This window comes from Diadema setosum, chromosome 14, assembly GCF_964275005.1.
Source record: "Diadema setosum chromosome 14, eeDiaSeto1, whole genome shotgun sequence".
Classification (NCBI taxonomy): domain Eukaryota; kingdom Metazoa; phylum Echinodermata; class Echinoidea; order Diadematoida; family Diadematidae; genus Diadema; species Diadema setosum.
Window position 1 is genome coordinate 15,302,928 of NC_092698.1, and position 27,349 is coordinate 15,330,276.

At 40.7% G+C, this 27,349-nt stretch overlaps 1 protein-coding gene across 1 annotated transcript in view; it reads left to right on the forward strand.

Moving 5' to 3' along the window:
- The window catches only part of LOC140237957 (thrombospondin type-1 domain-containing protein 7B-like), a 142,740-nt gene that overhangs the window by 102,424 nt on the left and 12,967 nt on the right, over positions 1 to 27,349 (forward strand). The window contains exons 7-14 of the mRNA XM_072317887.1: positions 3,938 to 4,143; positions 4,635 to 4,839; positions 5,225 to 5,456; positions 6,183 to 6,298; positions 7,652 to 7,882; positions 8,494 to 8,688; positions 24,870 to 25,124; positions 25,970 to 26,151. Of these exons, the coding sequence (XP_072173988.1) occupies positions 3,938 to 4,143; positions 4,635 to 4,839; positions 5,225 to 5,456; positions 6,183 to 6,298; positions 7,652 to 7,882; positions 8,494 to 8,688; positions 24,870 to 25,124; positions 25,970 to 26,151 (1,622 nt within the window). The remainder of the gene's footprint in view (positions 1 to 3,937; positions 4,144 to 4,634; positions 4,840 to 5,224; positions 5,457 to 6,182; positions 6,299 to 7,651; positions 7,883 to 8,493; positions 8,689 to 24,869; positions 25,125 to 25,969; positions 26,152 to 27,349) is intronic.

Below are 27,349 nucleotides of genomic sequence, written 5' to 3' on the forward strand. Positions count from 1 at the left end.
AAAATAATTCTGTTAACTTTGTCAATCCCAGCAGCAACCTGTTTCCAGGCAGTCAGTGCTGCTTGGATATGAAAGTATTAAGAGACTTAAGGAACAAGAGTGGAATAACCTAGACATTCAGCTGTGTTTGAATATCAGTATGCGCAGACCCATTTTTATATACATTCAGCACTTGTACACAGAAGCACATTAATGATTCAACTTTGACATGTGTATTAGACCACATGTGACTGTCTCAAATTTTTTTTAAAGGCAATAAGATAAAGATGCATGAATAGGTAAACGGTATAAACACTAACACTAATTTACATACATACTGTACATGTATAATACTCATAAAATTTTGAAGCAAACTCTAATCAAATGATTGAGGGCATACACGTAACCAGGCATTTATGTTTGCAGAACACATAATTTTCCTTATGAATGTCAATAAGTGAAGTATAATGTGTTACCTGCTCAGCAAAAAGGTCCTAAAGCTTGCATGATGTAAACTTGCAAGGGCTCTTCTGCCGGGCAAGCGATGCCAGTCATTTGTACTTTCACATCAGAATGGTTACCAGGCGAGATGTCAACCATTTTATTTATTTCTGATGAGTATGATTTATCAAATCACAAGGAACTGCTTCATCAGAGGTCAAGAAAAATAAAGAGAATAATAAGAAAATTTTTGCTTCTTTTGACCATAACTTCAAAAATATACCTTTATGTAGTGACCAATGTATCATTTAAAAGGTATTATTTTGCACTTTATGACAGAGATCGTACTTCAAAATCTTCAAAAATGGACTTATCGGTTTTTGCAAACAAACCCTTCAAGTGATGTACATCATTTCGTTTGAGCGATAGTGTAGTTACCCACATTCGGTATCTTCAAAACAGTCCAAACACTCTCAGTTATCGCTTCTGGCATGTACCAATACACTGTTCTGAAGGTACTTTGTGTGAATAATTCTCTTTAATGCCCTCACCACTGTGAATTATTTGTCTCATACAAATGACTTGACATGAATGTATAAATGAAAGAAATTAGTTGTTGCTCAGTGGTATGACATGCAATGACATTGGCAAGAAACATTTCATTAAGTTTATCACGAACTAAACTCATGTAGGGGAATAAGGAGGTTCATTTAATATGTCAGGATGTTAAAGTGAAAGCAAATGCACATCAGTGCTTCTGATACTGTGACTTTCAAACTGCGATGCTACATATAATATTCTTTTAAATCTCTGCTCCCCCCTTTTTTCCCCCAGCACATCTTTGGCTCCAAGAAAATGCTGATAAAGACTCCCAGGGCAGGGCTAAATTAGTGATAATATGTTTTTGGGGACCAAAATATGGGCTGTTAGCGCTGCAAGGAGAATGATGATTTTTTTTTTTTTGCTCCACGCATGGAGACGGGTTTTGGCAAAATAAAAATAGAGTCACCAAATGATGGATAGCATCAAAGAGCATAAAGATATGGTGTATATCGCAGGAGAGATGGAGACAGCCAAGTAGATAGGGAGAGAGAGAGAGTCAGAGTGAGAGATAGAGCAGAAGTGAGAAGGAGAAGAGAGAGGAAGATACATAGAGAGAAAGAGAGAGAAATAGATAGAAGTAGAAACAGCAATAGAGAAAAAGACGAAGGAAAAGAATGAGGATGATATATATATATATATATATATACATATATGTATATGTATATATAAATATATATATATATGTATATGTATATATAAATATATATATATATATACATATATATATATATATACATACATATAAGGAGAGAGAGATAGAAATAGAGAAAAAGAGGGGAGGTAAAGAGAGAAAGAGATAGGAAGGATAGGGATAGGTAAGAAGAGAGAGGGAAAGAGAGAGAAATAGATTAGAAGAGAGAGGGGTAGTATCTAGACTTTATCCAGAAATCTTGACATTGCAGTCCATGAGAAGTGATGTGTAGAGATATTATTTCCAGTTGAGCAAGATAAAGTGATACGAGTACAAGGTAGGCAATTTTTAATTTCTACAGCAGACTCCTAAAGTTACCTTCCTAGCTGTAGCTGCATGAGTGTTTGTTGGTGTAGGTGTACTGTTTTAGTAATTGTGGTGTTGTGACCTTTTTCCAGGATGATAGGAGGAAAAAGGAGCTAGATACTCTTCTGATATACTTATGACAGTGATGTCATAATAATGATGATATTGATGATATATCACAATTTTCATATCATTCATTTCAAATCATTTCATTTTCAACGAAAATGCAATTTGCAGTAAAACGTTTGAACACACATAATGTTGGAATTTGATGGAAATGAAATAAATGAGTAAACAGTAACGATAGTTATGATGTGAAGATGGTCTGAGTAAAAACAAAAGTATTGCATTATTTTCAGCAAAGTACATGCTGCTCAAAATGTTGGATGACATAACGACAATGTTGTACAACATATCTTGAGAACTCACAGTATACACATACTTTATCCAAATTATCTATTCCCCCTTTCATTGGAGAAATATATCACCATATGGTAAAGTTATCAACACACTTTTTTTTTGCAGTGCCCCTTTCTTTCTTTCTCTCTCTCTGTCTCTCCCTCTCTCTGTCTCTCTCTCTCTCTGTCTCTCTCTTTATCTTGGTAGATCGAGTATCTTGGTAATCAATTATACCTGAACCCACGACAACTCCCCTGAGATTTGACTGAGAGGGGATGTAGAAACCGTATCATACTCATATACGTGTGACATATTTTTCTCTCTTTTTTTTTTTTTTTTTGTTGGGGGGGGGGGGGGGCAAAGGGAGGAGGAAAGATGAAGGTGGAATGGAAGTGGGTTTTAGTGGCTGATATTAGGACACAGCAGCTTCACAGTCACCTGAATCCATGCGGGCTCTTGTTTGGGTTTCATCGAGGCTTGGTGAGAAGAGCTTTTTTGTGGGACTGCTTGCGATCAATGTTCTGATGTGCTCATTTCCAAAATAGCTTCATGCCAGAGCTGGCAGTGCATGAGTTAAGACCAGCTAGATAGATACATTTATATTGTATATATTTCTTTCATCTCTCGATCTCTCTGTCCTTCTCTTTTATCTCATTCCAGTGGTTTTATTCTCCTTGTAGATCAAATATAAGTCACATGCAACAAAAAGGCATTATGATAGAAACAATTCTTTTTTCATGATTGAGAAAGGTATATCTTTTTCTCTGCCATTTGAAGGAGTGTCATGGTACCACACTAACAACCTTGTTTATTAAGTGAAGACGTTTTGAACACTTCTCTCTTTTCCTAAAGCAAGTCTTGTGTCATTTGCCACACTCTATTTAGTGTTCTTTGATGACAATATTTCACTGGATTATTTTGCTTGGATAATTTTGTAGTCTTTCATCAGTGTCAGAGAATTGCAGACTAAATTGACAATTTCTTGTGGATTTCCCAAAGTCCCACAAACACCACCCTCTGGGGGAAAAAACTGCTCTTTTTTTAGTCATGAACCTTTAAATGTCGGCAAGTCTTTGAAGTGACTGTTCATCTTGTTTTCTCCTGGGGATCAAAATGGTATGCAACATTTAGTGCTGTGTTCATGACGACAATCCCTCAGCCTTTTGGCTTGTTTGCTTGGCAAGAGTCTTTTAGTTTTTTCCTTCAAGTACACATAAGCATTCATTCAAAGCTTTATTGAGACACACATTTTGAAACACACAAGAAAGAAAAGGCAACAGAATTTTTGTGACTTGTAGGTGCATTTTTGTAATTATGTGTACAGTGGTATATATACATGTCTGTGTGTGTGTATATAAGCCCACAAAGATGCACATACATTGCATACATTATGCAAGCATATACATTTGTGAGCAAGAAAATGATGCATATTGAAAAACTTTCTGAAAGGGGAGCCTGTATTCACTCCTTGTGAAATGATCAAAGTCAGGCCAAGTTTTTAACATCCCTTTTCCTCAGGTCACATAAGTCGGACCCGTCGCATCGTCTCGGCCCCCGCCCACGGGGGCAGGGCGTGTCCCCACCTTTCGGAGCACGCCCCCTGCAACGTCCACCGCTGCTACCGTTGGGTCACTGAGGAGACCACCTGCCAGCCTAACAATGCCCAGACAATGTGCGGAGACGGTATGATGACGCGGAGGGTATCCTGCATCAACTCCCAGGAGGTATGGATTTGTCTGTCATCCACGTCACCATGGAAACAGTGCCGATTTGCTGCATCCTTTATGCTTGCCATTGAAGTTTAATGGTCATGCGTCAATCCAAAGAAAGATTATGCTGCAATGTATGAGTACCGCAAGTGTAACAATGTAGAAATAGAAAAATATATAGGGAGTGTTGTGTTTGTTAGGGCTGTCATCATGCTGCTCTAACTTTTTTAATCATCCTACACTGCAAGTGGAAGCTGGCAGAGAAGAACAATAATAAGGCTATATATGCTAATATATACATATGCATTTATATATTCATTTGTTTATCTGTTTCAAGCATCATAGCCACTCCTTAACCAAGTGTTTCAGCCAAGTATTCAGAAAATGCATTTCTCCTTTTTTCCCCAGATGCATATCATATACTCATATGTTTCAAATATTTTTAATATGTGAACATGGAGCTCTTCTATGTTTTTTAAATATTTTATTCCTGCAATCCTCCATAGCTAAAAGTGGAAGGTGATAAAGAAGAAATGTGCGAGAGTGTGTCGAGGAGACCAGACGAGGAGGTGGCCTGCACCGCGCCTTGCCCCAACGACTGCGTCCTGGGCGAGTGGAGCGCCTGGTCCGAGTGTTCCATGACCTGCGAGGGGGAGGGGAAGGGCGGGGTCCAGACCCGGCGGAGGGCCATCCTGGTTCAGCCAGGAGAAGGTGAGGTTATGTTGGAATGTTAGCAAAGGGTCAAGCCAGCTTTTATATACTTGAGGCAGAATGAGAACCACTGCACTTTTAGTTCTTTCTTGAGTTTCAGTTGAATCTGATTCTATATTCGCTTTGACGGAGAGCATGTGCATGTGCTGTATATGGCATGTTTTTGTTTACAAGTGTGTTCCGTAAAATATATGATGACATTACATCTTTGATATATGCCAAAGACTCTCAAATACACAATTTGAATCAAATTGCTTCAACTTATGTAGGATGTTTGTTGAAGCAGAATATCATTAAATGTATTGTAAAATGAAACTATGTTCTGCCAAGATTCTGAATTTTCTCTCCTCTGACCTGGCAATTGATGATCTTTTGTTGTTGCTAGGCGGGGCTCAATGTCCCGATGATGCGGACCTGATAGAGTCGAGGAACTGCAACCACCACAGCTGCACCCTGTTTGCCTGGATGACCACAGAGTGGGGCGAGTGCACCCTCGGCCTGGATGCCATGGACCCACCGGACGCCCCAGACGAGGACGGGAGCTGTGGGATGGGAACCCAGACTCGCAACGTGAGCTGCAGCAGGATCAACCCAGCCAAGGTTGCTCCCGACAAAAGGTAACGATTTTATTTTTGGCATCGTCACACATCAGTTATTCTGCAATGTCTTTGTAAGATTACAAGGTGGCTCTGTCCATCATGTGTGTACCTTGCAAAGTCACATTGCTCGGGTTCAAGTCCTAGTGAGTCTAGGTGAAAATGTTGTGTGTTATCATGTCCTCCCCTCTAGTAAGAGGCAAAATTTTATAAAATGGAGGTCCCATGTGTGAGAGTTGCAACCCACATGTGTAAAAGCCCCTGATTTATTCATTCATTGCATAGATCATGAGAGCAGGATGCAAAACTCGTTGAAGTGGTCCACCCCAAATACACCCAAGAAATACACAAGACTGGTCAGTCAGTACATCAAGGACATTAATGCACCACATGATGAACTGTACTCCAACCAGAAGAAGGAGCTAAAAGAAGACTGGATGCATATGAATGATATGATATGATACACCTACTGGTCAGAGGATACTTCCAAATTATCAAACATTTCATTGGAGACAGAAATTCAGAGTTTTCGCAACAGTAGTGTTCATTACAAAATTATTCTAACGCACAACCAAATTTTTGTCACAGATACATCTGAAGTATACAGGAGTGGGTTGAACTTTGCAGACTGTGTGATCAACTTTAGTCATACTGTGGTATAATCAATTCTCACATTCACATGAACTTTTGATATCCAAACATTTGATGCTGACCATTCCTCCCTGTTCATTTCCTCTCTCCGGCCAGGTGCTATGAGCCCCTCCGTCCACCCAGTTCCAGGCCTTGCAAAGTGCCCTGCATCCTAGACTGTGTCTTGTCGGAGTTTGGTGACTGGACGCCATGTCCAACCACTTGTCCACCAGGTATGCCATAAAGGAACATTTGGACATTGCTTGCTTACATATTCATACATAAATATATATGTCTTAGATATAAGTGTGTGTGTGTGTGTGTGTGTGTGTGTGTGTGTGTATGTATGTGTGTATGTGTATGTCTATAAATGTACAAGTACATGTTTCAGTACATAGAGAGTATAGATAGATAGACAGATAGAGAAATAGATAGGGAAATAGATAGGTAGATAGATACAGACAGATAGATAAAAAGAAATGGTAATATAAGTAGATAGTTTGGTGGATGAATAGCTTGAAAGACAGATATTACTAGAGAAGGTGAGGAAGGCAGATATTTAGACATACTGAAAGATAGGTAAATAGATGAATAGATGTTAGTCTTTCAGTTACCTCTTCAAATGGACCTGCTCACAACAATATTCTAATGAGGGAGGAAGTTCAAGATGCTACAGATCATATTCCCAGCTTCAGTGCTCCAGAAAAGGGGGGGGGGGGGGGGAGGGGGGTGAGGGTCTGCAGGACGGAGGGCGCTTGTACAAAGAATGAAAAAATCATGACTGAGGGCAATAGCTCCCTTACCGTGTGGAGTGGGTGGGAGAGGGGGGACGTTGGGGGATGGGGGCAGCAGGTGACGGGTGGGATGTGGTCGGATGTATTCTGGGCCACAGAAGTTGTTAATTGCCACAGGGGATGCTGAAGTGTGTTCGTGCAGCACACACATCACTGCGGCCGGTTGGTAACAGTCAGGCAGTTAATAATTCAGGGGAGGATGGGGTAATCAAAGAGTGATGCATGCCCTGGATTTTTGAGAGGTGAGGTAGTCATGTGTGCTTTGTGTGAATACACAGATATATCTGGAGGGATATATAGAATAGATGAGAGCCAATTTTCATCCTGCTCTTTGTAAGTGGTCATCAACGATTTATAAGCACCCCGATAAGATTGTGCGGTCTTTCATTTCACTTCATATTCTTCTTCAGAAAATATTTCTGCCACTAGCACTTTCAGAATTGACTAGATAATTCAAAACATTGTGATAGGAGTTTAATTTTTGATGAAGTATAAACCCATTTTGCATTGGTGCAGGGACTTTTTCCACTAGAGCTTGGTGAAATATTTCTTTTTGCCTTTTGTATATGTCAACTAGTTCTCATTTCATATAATTTTGTGTTTGTGTGTTTTGTGTGTGTATTTCCAAGTGTCTGTCTTTGTGAAAAGCAAATACATGCATCGTAAATTTAGATTATTGCAACATAGAGATCCTCTATCTCTGTGAGTTTGCGGCTAACATCAATACAAGTTTACTGAACATCAAATTTTCTCATTGACTGATTTATCACTTCTGATTTTTTCCCCTACCAGACGGTTCCTTGGCAACGCAGGAGAGACGGCGCTACGTCCTCCAGTACCCGTCAAATGAAGGCGCTGCTTGCCCCTCTCTGCTACGGGAGGAGCGGGCGTGCAGCCTCCCCGAGTCCTGCTCCACCTACACCTGGGTGACCGGTCCCTGGACCGAGGAGTGTCGTCTGACCGGGATCTCGCAGTACGTCAGCGGGATCCCCGAGCAGTGCGGAGATGGTTTACAAACCAGAGGTATGTATGAAGTGTACAGTGCTCTCCATTGGCAATTTGCCTCGCCTCTCTCGCAAACGCTTTTGAATGTAGATGAAGTGTCAGATTTAGGGATGGAAATTTCTCTGTGCTGTGAAGAATGATGTTTTTGGAATTAGACTAGAATGAGTCAGATCCGATGTCAAAGCATTCCATCCCTGCTCATTTTTGCACAAGGGAACAAAAATATTTCTTGGATGAGATTTTAGTGTTTAAGATCGAAAGCACCTTCCACTTTCCGTTAGTGTGATGCCCTAAAATGTTGGATGTTGACAAAGATTATGATTGCTGTGTTACCGGAACTGCCATTTTATTCCATCACTTTAACCTCACCTGAATATAAAAGGACTGTTAGTTTAGCTGTTGTTGGCAAATGTTTCTAACAAGCTATAATTGAGTATTAAGTCTTCCTTATGAAATCTTTCTAAAGCCCTTGCAAGTTTTTGTCCAAGCAGCATTCCTTTGTCACTTTTGTTGAATGTTGTCATATGTCTGTTCACATGAGCTAGGCAGGAAGGTCACGAAGTTAGGTTTATTTGCAACCCTGAGTGGCATCAGAGCACTTGACAATCTAACTTCCCTCATTCACGCAGTGCTGGAATGTGAGCGTGGAGATGGGCAAACCGTAGACACCGACCTGTGCCTCCAGTATGGCGCCCCCATGCCACCGGCAGTGAGAACATGTCGCGAGCCGTGCAGCGATGACTGCAGACTGACGGAGTGGTCGCCGTGGAGCAACTGCCACATGCACTGCACGGGAACGCAGACAAGGCGACGACGGCTGCATGGTAAAGTGTTCCTCCTAGATCAATCTGCAAAATTTGTCACACTGTTATCCTTTCCCTCACAGGGAATCTTTGCACAAAACTCCAATGGGTCTGTACGATGACAAATTTGTTGCAATTTCCTCTGTGTGGTTTGAAAGTTGATAGCAATCACAACCATTTTGAGTGTGCAGAGTTGTGAATTGAAATTTTCTGAATTTCGTACATTCTCTTTCATTTTCTTAGCAGCTTGTTTCAAATTTTAACATTGAAGAAAACTGCACAATATTAGCACTTTTTCTGAACCTGATCTTCCTGAGTAAAGCATACGAAACAATACTATCTCCAATTGCTTCTAGACCCTTCAACCCATGTTTGACTTTTCTGAATTGCTGGCTAATAGTATTTTTTTTAAGCAACAAGTGGCAGGCATATTACATTTTTGATGAAATGAAATGAAAGCTGTGGTCAGCGGAATTTTTACTGGTCATGCATACATTACTTCAATTTTTATGCACCATGCCATTCCCTTGCAACATTTACTAACTGTTACGATATCACGATTGTTATCGATGTCACCAACCGATATCAGTGATCGTTCTTCACTGCACATTAAACATGGCTGAACCTTGAGCTACTGTGTCCAATCGTGTCATGATTGTCGGCCTTGACATGACGTCTCTGAATATTCACAAGCATCACATCACATAACATGGTGGCAGCGCGTTGTGGACTTCGACAAAACGCCTGAGATCGCCATTGTCCCCTCCAGGGCCATGTATTTTCGCCATTAGAACTCGCCACAACGACCGACGGTCTACCAATTCCGTGCACCAGTGAATGCCAGGCTGTAGCTGTCCGAGTAACTGAGCTGCTGAGTATTGAATACGCGCACGATAAGCGTATGGAACTACAGTACGCAGTAGCTGCGACCGGTCTTGGAATGGAGATCGAACGATCTGAGTCGGACGCTTAGCTGCCAGGGAGCATAATATATCGTATGGAATGGCAACCTGCAGGCAATGCGTTGCAGCATTTCCGTCATAACTTTGCCGTCTAGTTCATCGACAGCCAGCGTGAGCACCTGTCAGGATCGGACCCGTGTGAGGCGGAGTGTGTGCATCGCCGATTACAACGCCGAGCTTTTGGACAGCAGTTCTTCAGCAGTGCCATGACAGCATTGCACCGCACGCAGTTCTACCGAATGGGATAGAGTCGCTGATCGCATCGCGTTGCATCGCATCGGAGCCAGCGCAACACGCAGTCTCACAGGCCAAGCCCAGGGCGAGTATCGCACGCGCAAGTCGGTAGCGTCGCAGGGTAGCAGGCCAGGGAGGTGACGTCGCACCGATGCATGCTGAGCAGCAGGTCTATCGACTGTGGGCTTACCGGTTCTCGATGACGACTCAGCTACCAGACGGAATCCATGGCAAATATGAGATGAATGAACACTAAAACACGAACATTTAAAGCAATGGTAGAATACAGAACATGCTAGATTCCAGTTTGTTGAGTGAATGAATGGTACAATAACATAGTCTGTGTGATGCCTAACGTTAGTATAGTAACGTTTGTATCAACATGTAACCATTAACGTGCATATGTTCCACAGTTATCCTATCTCGTGTCTAAAGAGATGTGATCTTGATTCAAGGCATCGCAAAAGGAGGCAGAACCTGTGGTAACGTACACATTATCTCATTTTTTCCGCTAGCCTATGAGTCTATGGAGTGAATTTGCTGAGTCAGTGGATGTGGTGTACCGGTTACCAAGTGTGCCTGTTCTAGACGCGGAGCATTTTAGCCCTAGATCTATAGATAATTATCTATAGAATCTTGTCTAGACCCTATGCACTGGTAGACTAGCATAGTCTATACAGTCTGAGACTGAGTTCTGGTCTTCAAATCATATTTTGCCGTATCGTACTAGTACACATAGTGGCTGTACGATTCTACGTTGCAGTCCCAGCAGTATTATATATATAGCATGTATATGTAAAACAGTGTGGCTGTATACGGGTGTGCTTCAGGGGTGTATCATTTTACCTATCCCGAACCGACACTGAAGCGCTAGTCTGCACACGTACGAGCACACTGGGACATTGAGTAGGCCTATTATATGTGTAGTATGTGTTATTGCAATGATTTGTAATTCACTCGCCTATTATGCTGTCGCACGTTGCCGCTAACGATGCATTTCAGCCGGTTACTGCTGTAATTAACAGTATGTTCTATGTATTGGTGGTATAACTGAGTTATATTGCGGACTGAATTACACCCACCTCGTCGTTAAGCAGGCAGTAGACAAAGATAGAACAGAGTGTAGAGTTAATTCAGAGTGTCTTAACTTAGTCCATTCTTGTGTACAGTGTTTGTTGCTTTGATGAAAAAGTTCATCCTACATACGTGACGCCATTGTATTGATACAGTATAGTGTAGCATACTATATAGTACCAGGTTTCCCTTCCTTTTTTGTGTGTGCCATAGATTGAAAACCTTTTTGTGGTGTTCGTATCAGTCATACGGTACAAGATGGCACGATACCCTGAAATGGTATGGAAGGGGTCAGACCTCCTTGCCGAATTCAAAGTCTTTAGGCAAAGAATGTCACTTGTGTTACAGGACCAAGAGGTCACAGACTCCAAGAAGCAGGCTGTAAAAATCAAAATTGCCCTTGGCGGCGAAGGTCTCCGTAGACTGAATACATCTGGCCTGAGTGATGATGACTTAGATAATCCTGCGAAAATATGGTCCACGATCGAGGCCCAGTTGAAGATCAATGTCAATTTCCGTATTCATCGCCTCGAGTTGATGCGTTATCGACAACGATCAGATGAAAATATTGATGAGTTCGTGACTCGCTGTCGCGACAAAGCTCGTGAATGCGACTTCTCACTGTCAGAACTCCAGGAACGGATCATGGAACTGGTCATCGCAACGACACCTTGTGAGCAACTGCAGAGGACCCTCCTTGAGCAACCAAAGGGATTTACGATTGACAAAATCCTACTCGAGGGAAGGAAGTACGAAGCACTGGCGGCTGGTCGTAAGTCTCTGCAGACTATGGACATAGACAGAAGTGTTGGTGCCATAACACACTACAAGAAAGGTCAGCACGCGTGTGGCAACTGTGGTACCAAGCACCCACCTCGCAGATGTCCTGCATACAAGGATACTTGTCACTCATGTGGCAAGGTAGGACACTGGGCAAAGATGTGTCGCCAAGCACAGAAACAGCGAGGAAGAAGCCCTAAGAGACAGACACATGGCAAACGCAGCTCATCCAAACAGTGGAGAAACAGATGTTCCAAGTCCAGGAACAATCGAAAAGATCCTGTTGATGAGATAACTGCACATGGAGGCAGCTTTGATGATACTCGCCATGAGGCAACTGCAGAAACACAAAGGTTTGATGTGATTGACGTTAGCAAACCACAACTCACATACAACACAACTAGGACAGAAGCCTTTGTAGAAGTTGATATTGTTTGCCCTCAGAAAGCAGGCCAACATATCCTCAAACTAAAGGTGGATACTGGGGCAACAACACCCTACCTCTGCGGATCGTCAAGAATATGTACAGCAACAGATGGAGATCCGTCCTTCAAGACACACAGACGAGACTCACTGCATACAACGGCAGCCAAATCAACTGTGTCGGCACGATCGACCTCATGTGCCGATACAAGAGCACCGATTGGAACACTCAGACGTTCTATGTGGTTGACGTACCAGGTCCTGCCATCCTAGGCTTGCCAGGCTGCCACGGCATGGCAATTGTGACGATACACGAATTGCAGTACCATACACCATCACGCGTCATCAGGAATGTAGGCGACCTGAAGGCAGCATATCCTGCACAATTCGACAGGATCGGGAACTTCAGAGGAACAGCATCATTGCACCTGGAGCATGATGCACAGCCATCGATTGATCCACCGAGGAAGTGTAGCGTACACTTACGGGATAAGATCAAGGCAGAACTACAAACCATGGAACAAAATGGTGTTATCCGCAAGATTGAGCACCACACTGACTGGTGCAGTTCCATGACGACGACAGTGAAGAAAGATGGTTCAATTCGTTTGTGCCTTGACCCTAAACGACTCAACAACGCACTTAAACGTTGTCCACACAAAGTGCCAACACTGGAGGAAGTAAATCCGACGTTTGCAGGAGCAAGGTACTTCTCCAAACTTGACGCTAAGTCTGGGTACTGGTCCATCCACCTAGCAGCCAAGAGCCAGGAATTGACAACGTTCAGAACGCCCTTTGGGAGATACTGTTTCCAGAGGTTACCATTTGGACTATGTGTTAGTCAGGACATTTTCCAACAACACATGGACAGAATCATCGATGGCATACCTGGATGCATATGCATTGCTGATGATGTCGCGGTAGTTGGTCGCACGGAGGAAGAACACGACAAGAATCTACAGCTCCTGATGGAGAAAGCCCAGCAGGAAGGCCTTGTGTTCAACAGCGCCAAGTGTTCAATCAAGAAAGACAGGATCAGCTTCTTCGGATCGTTGTACACGAGGAGTGGCATTCGGCCGGATCCGACGAAGGTAGAAGCAATCAAATCAATGCCAACGCCAAAAGACAAAGAGGACGTCCAGCGATGTCTTGGGTTGTTCACGTACCTAGCCGCTTACATCCCGAACTTCTCTGAGAAGGCAGCGCCTCTCCGAGAATTGTTAAGGATGAACACCCCATTCTTGTGGGACATCAACCATGATCATGCTTTTGAAGCGCTCAAAGACGCCATTACTGAGGACGTCTGCTTGAGGTACTATGACCCACGGAAGGAGACAACATTGGAAGTAGATGCATCCACGAAGGGAGTTGGTGCATGCCTCCTCCAGAACGCCGAACCTTTAGCGTTCGCATCCAAGAGTTTATCTCCAGCACAGTCGAATTATTCTAACATCGAGCGAGAGACTCTCGCACTGGTCTTTGGAATTAGCCGATTCCATACGTACCTCTTCGGAAAGGAATTCACGGTTGAAACAGACCACAAACCACTCGAAATGATTTGGCGGAAACCAATAACAAGTGCACCTCCTCGGCTCCAGAGGCTGTTGATCAAGATTCAGGGATATAATTGTACTGTAAAGTACAAGCCTGGGCGGGAGATGATACTATCAGACACTCTCAGCAGGCTCCCTAATCCGCTGGAAGCACAGGATATACCAGTTGACATCAGAGTAGAGACAATCTGCACGGAAGCCGAAGACCTCCTCGACATCGACCTCGTTTCCTTTGGTCAGAGCAAGAGGGAACAGCTCCAAACGGAGACAGCAAGTGACCACATCCTGCGGGAGCTGTGGCAACTCGTAACCAACGGATGGCCTGACTCCATCAAGGAAATTCCCACAACACTGAGAACATTCTGGCCATACAGAGATGAGTTGGGAGTGTCACACGGAATCATCTTCAAAGGCAGACAAGTTGTCATCCCCCAAGCCTTGAGAGAAGACATTCTAGAACAACTTCACATTGGCCACATGGGCATAGAGAAGACGAGACGGCTTGCCCGTGAAACAGTCTTCTGGCCAGGGATCAACAAAGACATAGAACGGATCACGAAGGATTGCGGAGCATGTCAGGAGTTCCAGGCTAGACTCCAGAAAGAGCCGCTAATCCCACACGATGTACCACCATCGTCATGGACCAAGCTCGGAGCAGACCTCTTCACATTCCAGAGGGAGGAATACCTTCTTGTTACAGACTACTACTCAAAGTACCCGGTGATCTACAAGCTGAAAGAAACGTCCAGTGCAGCTGTAGCAGGTGTGATGAGTGTACTGTGCAGTTTGTTTGGTCCACCAGCCGAAATTGTGTCCGACAATGGCACACAATTCACCGGCAGACCTTTCCAGGAAATGTGCAAGAAGTGGTCCATCACACATACGACCTCGTCACCCCACTATCCACGTTCCAACGGCCTAGCAGAACGGATGGTGCGAACTGTAAAGTCCACTTTACAGAAGTGTGCGAAGACTGGTCAGGACGCGATTTTTTTTTCCGTAACCCTAACGCGTCGAAATTGCCAATTGTGTCACTTGAGCAAAGACTATCAGTGTACAAGTTGGTTTTTGTACGCATGTGCGTGGACTTGTTCGCACTGTTACACAGATAATACAGAGTACCATTGGCATGGTCGTCTGCTAACCACAGAATCAGATTACAACGTGAGAATGGGACGCCGTCCTTCAACCAGACACATAACAACGGGTTTGTGTGTATGGGTAGTGTATGCGCGTGTGTGAGTATTTGTGTGTGTGTGTGTTTGTGTGTGTGTGTGTGTGTGTGTGTGTGTGTGTTTCCACTTCACATGTCATCGCCATCGCGTTCGGCTTTGAGCTGCTTTGCCTCAGGTGGTATTTCTGTAGTTTTGTTCGCCGTCTGCTGACACTTTTCCTGTGTCTCGCGAGACTTGCGTTACTAGGATGCATGCAAACTCGACGTCGTCATCAATATCTTGCAAAAAGTAAATTGGAAATCTAATTGAAGCTTGGAATAGTTAGTGAGGCAACCTTTTTTGTCAAATTAGTAATTTGCTATTTACATGTAGATTAACGTCTGTATATCTTTTCATTTTACTCATGTTTTGTATTCCCATATACACTATAATCTTGTATATCTTTTGTGTCATGTGTAATCTTTGAGTATTGTATTCACTGGTTTGTTATAATTGTTAGTACTCTTTGTTTGCTACTCTCATACCCCGAGAGGAGGTCGAAAGAGTCAATAAAATTCACAAAATTCACAAATATTTAGGTCTGCAGCGATTGCTATTGTTAACATTGGTCATGTTTATTAAGCCCCACAAAATCAGATTCGAAGAGGACATTAAATGGTCTTGGAATACATGGATGAACTCCTGGGTTAACATATTTGGGTTTATCCTCCAACTTCACAATGATTCAGAAAGGCGTAGTATAGGCTCCTTTTTAGTTCAGGTTCATATAAATCAACGTATATGATTACATTCTCATGCAATAACATCCATGATGAAGATGGGGGAGGGACGAGAAACTGCGGGAAGGGGGAGCTTATATAGTAATCATCGATTTTGATCGATGAAATCTCTCTATAGATATTTTAATTTAATCAGCTTTAAAAGGGCATTTTGGATCGGCATTAAAAAAAAAATGTGCTATTTCGATCAAAATCAATTTATTTTCCCAGTCCATACATGTGCAAAATTGCTCTAGTATCACGATTTGAATTGCTCTATCAATAATCTTTTGATGTTCACTTTATCGTTGCCAACCCGGCTATAGTCCTTCTCATCACTTACCATCGTCACCTCTACCATCACGACCATCACTGAAGGAAACCAAAACCCAAAAAGAAATGTGGATTGAGTGAAAGCAGCAACATTAGTAGAATACATATCAGTGAAAGTTTAAGGAAAATCGGGCAATCGATGCAAAAGTTATGAATTTTTTTAATTTGGATGTAGGAACCACTGGATGCATGACATCATGTGTGGGCAACAACATAAAGAAAATATAAAGAAAACAAACATGTTTTCACTTTTCCTGAGTAATGGAAGAGCATTTTGATTAACCACTTTCAGAAAGTAGGGGGAATGATACCCTTAACATAAGTCAGTATCAATTAAGTTGATGGAATGTATAATTTTATTGATTTTTTTTTTTTGGTGGAATTCTCTTCATATTTTCTTTACATTGTTGCCCATAATGGTCTCTAGTAGTCTCTTTATTCAGTGATTACAACACAGAAAATATAAAAACGAAAAACTTTGCATCGATTGTCCGATTTTTCCTCAAACTTTCACTGATGTATAATGCTAATGATGCTGCGTTCACTCAATCCATATTGGTCTTTGGGTTTTGGTTTCCTTTAATATCAACCAATCATCACTACCATCATTGCTTTTATTAGATTACCATGCACGACCACAAACATCAATTCTATCATTTCACAATTGGATATTATCTTATCATCATCACCACGATCATCACTCGTATTACCATCGTATACATATCACCACAAGCAATATATCTTCCACCACTATCAATACTTTTTTCCATGTCATCAATCCATCAACAACTTCACGATATCTCTTTCAAAGTTTTCAGCATCATCATCATTATCACAAGGAAGTTAGTGTAAATAAGCATTGCGACTGGCAATATATTCATACTCGATCCCTCCCTCCAATGCCCACATGGCCTAGCACCCGTAATTGAAATGATGAAGAGAAACGATTGAATATTAAAACACTGATTTGTTGGTTTGTTTGTTTGTTTGCTTGTTTGTAAGAACACTATAGCCGCATTCACACGTACAAAATAGCTGCATTACCGAGCGCGCTCCAAAACTCGAGAGTTCTTGTTATACTCGCAACTTTTTATAAACTTCATGATCGATAGAAACAAACACCAGGCTTTAACTGGTATCAGATTCCCACGTGGGTTCATGACTTTAAATGTGTATAAACCATTTATTGTCGACTAACACCCAAAAAGGGAAGCCATGCGTGATTTGTTGTCTCGAAGTCGTGCAATATCGTACACATAAAAAGTGATGAGATATTAGAGCTGTGATAGAAGTTTACCAGTATATGAAGTTTATCAATATCAGCATAGCCATTATGTTTACTATGTGAGAAAGAGAGAGAGAGAAAAAAAAAATCAAACCCACAGCTCCGATTCTCAAGTAAAACACATTTGTAGAAGAGATTTGAAACGATCGTTTTATAATGTGTTATTTGGCACAAAATAATTTCACTTATTTTTAATCATATTAATCGATAACCAAATGAAAATCAATTTGCCCGATATTAGCCAAAGTTAAGATCTTTTCATTAAGTTGGAGCAACGAGCATTAGTTCAGAGTCACGGAGGCTACTTTCGAGTTTTTATGAAATACATTCATAGGAAACTGATAACTATAAGTTTGAACGATGATATATCATAGCACCCAAAATATCATGGTTACAGTTCGTTATTGAGAAGGTTCGTTATTGAGAAGGTTCTTTATTCCGAAGGTTCGTTACTCCAAAGATTCGTTATTCCGAAGGTTCTTTATTCCGAAGGTTCGTTATTCCGAAGGTTCGTTATGGACCCTATTTCATTGTCGGATCAATGAACCTTGGGAATAGCTAACCCTATAATGTTTCGGATTGGCGAACCTTCGGAATAATGAACCCTATTTCATTTTCGAATAAACGAGCCTTCAGAAAGCGAACCCTATTTTTTCCGGATAAACGAACCTTCGGAATAACTAACCTGCGAAATATCGCCACAAATGATCGGAATAACATATATACCCTTTTTGATTTTCGGATAAACGAACCTTCGGAATAACTAACCTGCGGAATAACGCCACAAATGTTCGGATTAACATACCCTTTTTGATTTTCGGATTAACGAACCTTCGGAATAACGAATATCCGAAACACACAAATTCCCTATACTTAGAGGTTTGTTAACCCTAAATTCAAGAAAGGTTAGTTAATCCGAACATACTTTTGTGACGTTATTCCGAAAGTTCGTTAGTCCGAAAATAAAAAAGGGGTTCTATTCCAAAGGGTCGTTTATTCGAAAATGAAATAGGGTTCGTTATTCCGAAGGTTCGTTAATCCAAAAATCAAACAGGGTTCTGGAATGGGTCATAAGACTTTTTTTGTTCAAAAGTTATCTGGATGTTTATAACGTACAAACGTTTTTCTGTCGGTCCTTCAAAAATTAGAAAGGTTTCTTGTTATTTTAATGTTAAAAAAAAACGTTTTTATAACGTCCAATTGAAACGTTTTGAATACGTCGAAAACCTTCCAGAAAAATGATGTTCTGAAAACGTTTTGACAAAACGTCCAAATAACGAACTTGGAACGTTTCAAGAACGTTTAGAAACGTCCAAATGTCAGCTAGGACCCAGATTTGTATCATGGTTGTACTTTGATTTACTCACATGCGCTTTATTAGACCTTAACCGCCCACGATCTAAAAATGACGTCAAAATCACGTCCATTTTCCTTGTTTACAAATTTTCGTGAAAAAGGCGTCTTTCAGACGTCTTCCTTTTTTTCTTTTCCAATATACATCAAAAAGGCATGAATTAGCGTGTAGATGACGTGCTCATAACGTTATTCTGACGTAAATCTTGTCTTTAGAATTGTGATTTACATGTCATTTAGACGAATCTAATGACCACCAATGACATCTTTGGGACAACTTTCATTTGAGCAAAAATACGACATATTCACGTCAGTTTGAAACGTTTATATGATGTCCAGTATCTGTGTTTATTTTCGTCCATAAGACTTTAAATTAGTAATCTACACGTCTTTACAACGTCTTCGTATAACCAACCAGGCGTCAGAAAGACGTCACAACTGTTGGACGTCTTTTAGATATCTTCAAACAACAATACGACTTATTGGCGTCAGTTTGAGACGTCTAGATAGCGTCTGTTTTCTTTACCGCAAACAAACGACAGTAATTACGCTTTTCTAAAGTCTAGATAATGACGTATCTCTATGTCTTCAATTTGAGCAAAAAAAAAAAATCTTATTTTTGACAGTTGACTGACGTGAAATTGTCGTTCTGACGACAGTATATATGTCGCAAACTGATATGACTCTATAAAATTATAATTCGTAGGCCTTATTATATGAAGTCACAAAGACGTCGCAAAACTGACGTAAATTTAACGTCACGTCATTAATATGACGTGGTAAATAGGTTGCAAAGCAAAGTAAATTTTATTTCACTAATACGTCGTAAATATGAAGTGAATACTGTAATACGTCTCAAAACTGACTAGAATTTTACGTCTTTACCTAGCTAACACAAAGACGTTTTCTAAACGCTCTTGAAACATTCCAAGTTCGTTATTTGAACGTGTCGTCAAAACTTTTTTCAGAACGTCTTCTTATGGAAGGTTTTCAACGTATTCAAACGTTTCAATTGGACGTTATAAAAACGTTGTTTTAAACGGTAAGATAACACTAAAAAATACTTTCTAAAGTCTTAAGGATCGACAGAAAAACGTTTGGACGTTATAGACATCCAGATAACTTTTGAAAACCCTCTAGAACGTTTAAAAACGTTTTAAGAACGTTCAAAAAAAGTCTTATGACCCGTTCCAGAACCTTGTTTGATTTTGGGATTAACGAATCTCGGAATAACGAACCCTATTTCATTTTCGAATAAACGACCCTTTGGAATAGTGAACCCTATTTTATTGTCAGACTAACGAATCTTCGAAATAACAAATGTTCGGATTAACGAACCTTTCTTGAATTTAGGGTGAACAAACCTCTAAGTATATAGGGAATTTGTGTGTTTCGGATATTCGTTATTCCGAAGGTTCGTTAATCAGAAAATCAAAAACGGTATGTTATTCCGAACATTTGTGGCGATATTCCGCAGGTTAGTTATTCCCAAGGTTCGTTTATCAGAAAAAAATAGGGTTCGCTTTCTGAAGGCTCGTTTATTCGAAAATGAAATAGGGTTCGTTATTCCGAAGGTTCGCCAATCCGAAAATAAAATAGGGTTCGTTATTCCCAAGGTTCATTGATCCGACAATGAAATAGGGTCCGTCACGAACCTTCAGAATAACGAGCTTTGTTTCAGTTTCGGATTAACGAACCTTTGGAAAACGAAACTTCGGAATAACGAACCGTCGGAATAAAGAACCTTCGGAATAACGAATCTTTGGAATAACGAACCTTCTCAATAACGAACTGTAACCATGATATTTTGGGCGCTATCATCGTCCAAACTTATAGTTATCAGTTTCCTATGAATGTATTTCATAAAAAACTCGAAAGTTTATAGCCTCTTTGACTTTGAACTAATGCTCGTTGCTCCAACTTAATGAAAAGATCTTAAATTTGGCTAATATCGGGCAAATCAATTTTCATTTGGTTATCGATTAATATCATTAAAAATAAGTGAAATTATTTTGTGCCAAATAGCACATTATAAAACGATCATTTCAAATCTCTTCTACAAATGTGTTTTACTTGAGAATCGGAGCTGTGGGTTTGACTTTTTTCTCTCTCTCTCTCACATAGTAAACATATGGCTATGCTGATATTGATAAACTTCATATACTGGTAAACTTCTATCACAGTTCTAATATCTCATCACTTTTTACGTGTACGATACTGCACGACTTCGAGACAACAAATCACGCATGGCTTCCCTTTTTGGGTGTTAGTCGACAATAAATGGTTTATACACATTTAAAGTCATGAACCCACGTGGGAATCTGATACCAGTTAAAGCCTGGTGTTTGTTTCTATCGATCATGAAGTTTATAAAAAGTTGCGAGTATAACAAGAACTCTCGAGTTTTGGAGCGCGCTCGGTAATGCAGCTATTTTGTACGTGTGAATGCGGCTATAGTGTTCTTACAAACAAGCAAACAAACAAACAAACCAACAAATCAGTGTTTTAATATTCAATCGTTTCTCTTCATCATTTCAATTACGGGTGCTAGGCCATGTGGGCATGGCTTATTTAGACTTATGATAATGATGATGATGCTGAAAACTTTGAAAGAGATATCGTGAAGTTGTTGATGGATTGATGACATGGAAAAAAGTATTGATAGATAGTGGTGGAAGATATATTGCTTGTGGTGATATGTATACGATGGTAATACGAGTGATAATCGTCGTGGTGAAGATGATAAGATGATATCCAGTTGTGAAATGATAGTAATGATGTTTATGGTCGTGCATGGTAATCTAATAAAAGCAATGATGGTAGTGATGATTGGTTGATATTAAAGGAAACCAAAACCCAAAGACCAATATGGATTGAGTGAACGCAGCATCATTAGCATTATACATCAGTGAAAGTTTGAGGAAAAATCGGACAATCGATGCAAAGTTTTTCGTTTTTATATTTTCTGTGTTGTAATCACTGAATAAAGAGACTACTAGAGACCATGATGGGCAACAATGTAAAGAAAATAATGAAGAGAATTCCACCAAAAAAAAAAAATCAATAAAATTATACATTCCATCAACTTAATTGATACTGACTTATGTTAAGGGTATCATTCCCCCTACTTTCTGAAAGTGGTTAATTAAATGCTCTTCCATTACTCAAGAAAAGTGAAAACATGTTTGTTTTCTTTATATTTTCTTTATGTTGTTACCCACACATAATGTCATGCATCCAGTGGTTCCAACATCCAAACTTAAAAAATTCATAACTTTTGCATCGATTGCCCGATTTTCCTTAAACTTTCACTGATGTATTCTACTAATGTTGCTGCTTTCACTCAATCCACATTTCTTTTTGGGTTTTGGTTTCCTTCAGTGATGGTCGTGATGGTAGAGGTGACGATGGTAGAAGTGATGAGAAGGACTATAGCCGGGTTGGCAATGATAAAGTGAACATCAAAAAATTATTGATAGAGCAATTCAAACCGTGATACTAGAGCAATTTTGCACATGTATGGACTGGGGAAATGAATTGATTTTGATGGAAATAGCACACCTTTTGATTTTTAAATGCCGATCCAAAATGCCCTTTTAAAGCTGATTAAATTAAGATATCTATAGAGAGATTTCATCGATCAAAATCGATGATTACTATATAAGCTCCCCCTCCCGCAGTTTCTCGTCCCTCCCCCATCTTCATCATGGATGTTATTGCATGAGAATGTAATCATACAAGGTATACGTTGATATAGAACCTGAAATAAAAGGAGCCTAATTACGCCTTTCTGAATCATTGTGAAGTTGGAGGATAAACCCAAATTAACCCAGGAGTTCATCCATGTTACCCAAGACCATTTAATGTCCTCTTCGAATCTGATTTTGTGGGGCTTAATAAACATGATCAATGTTAACAACAGCAATCGCTGCAGACCTAAATATTTGTAAATTTTGTGAATTTTATTGACTCTTTCGACCTCCTCTCGGGGTATGAGAGTAGCAAACAAAGAGTACTAACAATATAACAAACCATCAGTGAATACAATACTCAAAGATTACACATGACACAAAAGATATACAAGATTATAGTGTATATGGGAATACAAACATGAGTAAAATGAAACGATATACAGACGTTAATCTACATGTAAATAGCAGATTACTAATTTGACAAAGAAGGTTGCCTCACTAACCTACCGCTACGTGTCGCTACGTATATATAATACTTTGATTATGATTTATTCCGAGCTTCAATTAGATTTCCAATTCACTTTTTGCAAGATATTGATGACGACGTCGAGTTTGCATGCATCCCAGTAACGCAAGTCTCGCGAGACACAGGAAAAGTGTCAGCAGACGGCGAACAAAACTACAGAAATACCACCTGAGGCAAAGCCGAACGCGATGGCGATGACATGTGAAGTGGAAACACACACACACACACACACACACACAACACACACACACACACAAATACTCACACACGCGCATACACATACCCATACACACAAACCCGTTGTTATGTTTCTGCTTGAAGGACGGCGTCCCATTCTCACGTTGTAATCTGATTCTGTGGTTAGCAGACGACCATGCCAATGGTACTCTGTATTATCTGTGTAACAGTGCGAACAAGTCCACGCACATGCGTACAAAAAACAACTTGTACACTGATAGTCTTTGCTCAAGTGACACAATTGGCAATTTCGACGCGTTAGGGTTACGGAAAAAAAAATCGCGGTCAGGACACACAAGTAGCGATGTTGCACCTCCGAGCAACTCCTATTGACTCTGGTATGAAGTCACCAGCTGAACTCATGTTTGGCAGACCGATCAGAACCAGCCTTCCGAGCCATCATCTCACGGGAGATTCATCAACTACAGAATGCCTTCTTGGAAAGCAGTCAAAGATGAAGGAAACGCATGACAAGCATGCAGGAGAGGAACTCCCACCTCTACATGTAGGACAGCAAGTTCGCGTTCTACACCCTCAGGAGCACACCTGGATACCCGCCAAGGTCACACAGGTGTGTGACGAACCTAGGTCGTACACCGTGTCAACACCCAACGGTTCGATTCTACGACGCAATCGCTCTCACCTGAGAGATGTACCAGCCAGCAGTACACCTACACCCAGAAAGCGTGTACATTTTGCTGACGACAGCAAGTCTGTCGTAGAGACCCCTCCGGGTCATCGAGATCACCCTCACACAGACACACAGAACACAAACAACAATCGCAGTCAGAACACAACCTCAAGTACCACTCCCATGGTCAGTAGGTACGGTCGTAAGATCCGTAAGCCAACCAGATACCAACACACATAAATACTCATGAGAGACAGATGCAGATCAGAGTTAAGCACAGTCCTTAAGTTGTTAATCATTTAAATTGTGCATGATATGGTAAATGCTTGACTGGTGTACAAGATACACACCATTCAAATTCATGTGTGAAAAGGGAGAATGTATACTAGTAATATGTAGAAATCATATGTCACAAACAATGTAAGAGTTAGAAGTTGTTGGTAAGACTCATACCAAAAATAAAACAGTGTTAAAGTTGGACATGAGTTCAAGGCCAAAAGTGTTGAATGAAAGGCCGAAGTGTTGTGTTGTTTAAATGATGTTTGTAGATGCTAGTCACAGTTGTAACACTAGCCAGAAGTTAAAGGCTCACAGTGTTTTCCAAACGTTTTGTTCATATGACAATAGCAGGACATGCTTTTGGTAACTTGTAATGTTATCCAGTGATTGGTGTTGGTATAAATGAACACAGACAGAATACTAGGAAAAAGCAACTCCAGATATATATATGCAGCCATACTCTTATGTTGAGACAATTCCACCACATATGTTAATGCTTGAGTCAACCTTGGAACTACACGGATATAATTACCAAAGTAAAAATGTTAATGACATAGTTGTTTCGTCCTGGATACCAAGGTCAAATGTGTTTGGAATGTATGTTTAAGAAACTTACTACAGAGTCTGTAACCCCCACAGGAATGTGTTCACAATGGTGTTTGTGTGACTATGTTTTCAGAGAAAGGGGGATGTTACGATATCACGATTGTTATCGATGTCACCAACCGATATCAGTGATCGTTCTTCACTGCACATTAAACATGGCTGAACCTTGAGCTACTGTGTCCAATCGTGTCATGATTGTCGGCCTTGACATGACGTCTCTGAATATTCACAAGCATCACATCACATAACACTAACATTTCCCATAATAAAGAACATCTTTTGCTTATATACCACTCCCCAGGCCTCAGTCGTTCGCGGTCGAAATGCCGCACCGCCTCGTACCCCGAGCAGGAGACAAGGCCGTGCAAGTGCGCCTCCTACCGCCTCGTGCAAATCGGCAGCTGGTCCGACTGCCTGCTCGGCGTGCCTGAGTACGAGCAGTCCAACCCGCTGGACGCTGGCATGGAGTGTGGCCGGGGGATCAAGTACCGGGCGGTCGTCTGTCTGGATCAGGAGGATCGATACGTGGACGTTTCCAACTGTGGCGCAGAGAGCGGTGAGCTGGCGCGCCTACTAGTTCGGCCTTGCCGATCAATCGCTTCCTAGCCATGTGTCCGGACTTAGGGATTGGGTTTCAGTCGGGCACTTTCATCTTATTTCATTATTCATCTAAGGACACTATGCTTTTCTCTCTTTTTTTTTGCAGGCTGAACAAGCATTTTGATCAAATTCTGTATTGATATTTGAGACAACTGTGAAAAGATCAATTCACCAATAATAAAATGGAATACTTGAGGTTTGAGAACATGTACATGCATGCCCAAATTTTCATCTGTTGCTTCACTCTCATTTTATAAAGGATTTAAGAGAGTCTTCTGAAGATGTTCTTTTGTACATCAAAACTAACAAGTCATTCCCTGAACTTAAGGGGAAATGGTTTGAAATAGTATCATGTGAACAACGAAGTCAGAATTTCCCCGACATTGAAAATTTGGGAGATTCTGCCAATGAGACCCATGCAACCCCACACCAAGTCACAGAAGTGATGTGTATAGGATTAACGTTTCATTGTAGCTTTGTACAAATCCACAAGGTATGTCCAAGATGAGAGAATATGTGAATTTTGAGCTCTCCAGCTATTGGATTAGGGTCCCATTTTATAAAACTTGTTATCAGTAACAACTGCCACATTTCTATGACAAATTTGCTCTCAGCCAATCAGACGCAAAGATTTCAGTATTTTATAACAACTATCGTAACTTTTTATTGATAATAAGTTTTATGAAACAGGGCCCAGGTTGGTTTATACTCTGCTGCATAAAGTACATTCATTACATGGACAATTTCTGGCATCCACAAGTACACTGAATCTACTGCTCTCTTCAACACCCCCCCCCCCAGATTTTGCCGCAGAATCTTGCTACGTCCCCTGCCCTATGGACTGTAAGCTGCGCGCCTGGGCACCATGGCGACCGTGCAGCGGGGATCTTCAGGGCGGGATGGGAGTGACCACTCGCTGGCAGGAAGTTCTCGAGCCGGCCAATGAGAAGGGGAGACCGTGTCCAGAGAACAAGAACAACTGGGTAGGCATGGCAATGCATCTTTGCCATTTTCTTTATTGTATTAAAAATGAAGCTCACTCTTTCTTGTTTTTATTTGTTTAGTGTATGTGTGTTAGTGCCCTAGCTTCCTGATCTATCATTCTTGATCGATTAGGCCAAGTTAAAAAAAAAAAAAAAAAATAGTTTTTTTGTCACCGTCCCATCATTTTTTACCGCCACATAAAACAAGAAGATAAAAAGACAACATTTTTTTATTGATTTTCACTGTATTCAGCCATTGAACCTCACACATGCACAGCCTTTATTATCGTACCATACTTAAAAAGCAAATGGAAATTAAACTCCCTGAATACCATTGTGCAATGGAGTGGCCATTTACAAAAAAAAAGAGTGCCCTTATCCTCCTTTTTTTTTAAAGTTTGAACGAGAAACTAATATTTTTTTTTACTTGGCCTTAGGTTGATTGATTTATTCCATTTATTATTAGTTAGAAGTACTAAAAAAAGAAGGTCAAGAGAGTCTTGATAAATTGTCACGAATGGTGACCCTTGTGTCTCGATTGTGTAATTGTTTATGATATTTACATTGCGCAGAAATATGTAATGCAATTCATAAAGTGAAACCAATGTGAGACAGAGATACACTTGTAAACTGACATAATCAATCGAATAAATAATTATACTGCACCATCCATACTGCAGCTACAGAATGTGAGCATATGATATATAACTGTGTGGATTTATCTATTTGTGATTTGATTTATTTCTACATTGACTCTAGGGAAGTATTTTATTAACCCGTTGAGGACGGACTGAGTTTGCTACAACACGCATTTCCCATAGACGCCTGCCCGAGTACACTCCGGACTCGTCCTCAACGGGTTAACTGTGAAAAATTATGATGTGACCCAAGGCCTGAATTCCCCTCCAAAAGACTATGATATGTCACCACCCAGCTCAAAACCCACAATAAGTAGACCAAAAAATTTTTTCTCTCTTGTCTGTAGTTTCAAAGAGTATTCTCTAAGCTTTAAAATGATATATAACTTTTTCAAATTGGCGAATTGGACCATCTTTATCAATTCAAGGAGTAATCGAAATAAGAGAAAATTAAGAGGTGCAGTTTCATAGAAAAGGGAGAAAAGGGAATTTTCAGATTATATAGGGACACTCAGGTATACTGTGCTGAAAACCACAGTGAAAACGGTGCCTGTCCAAAA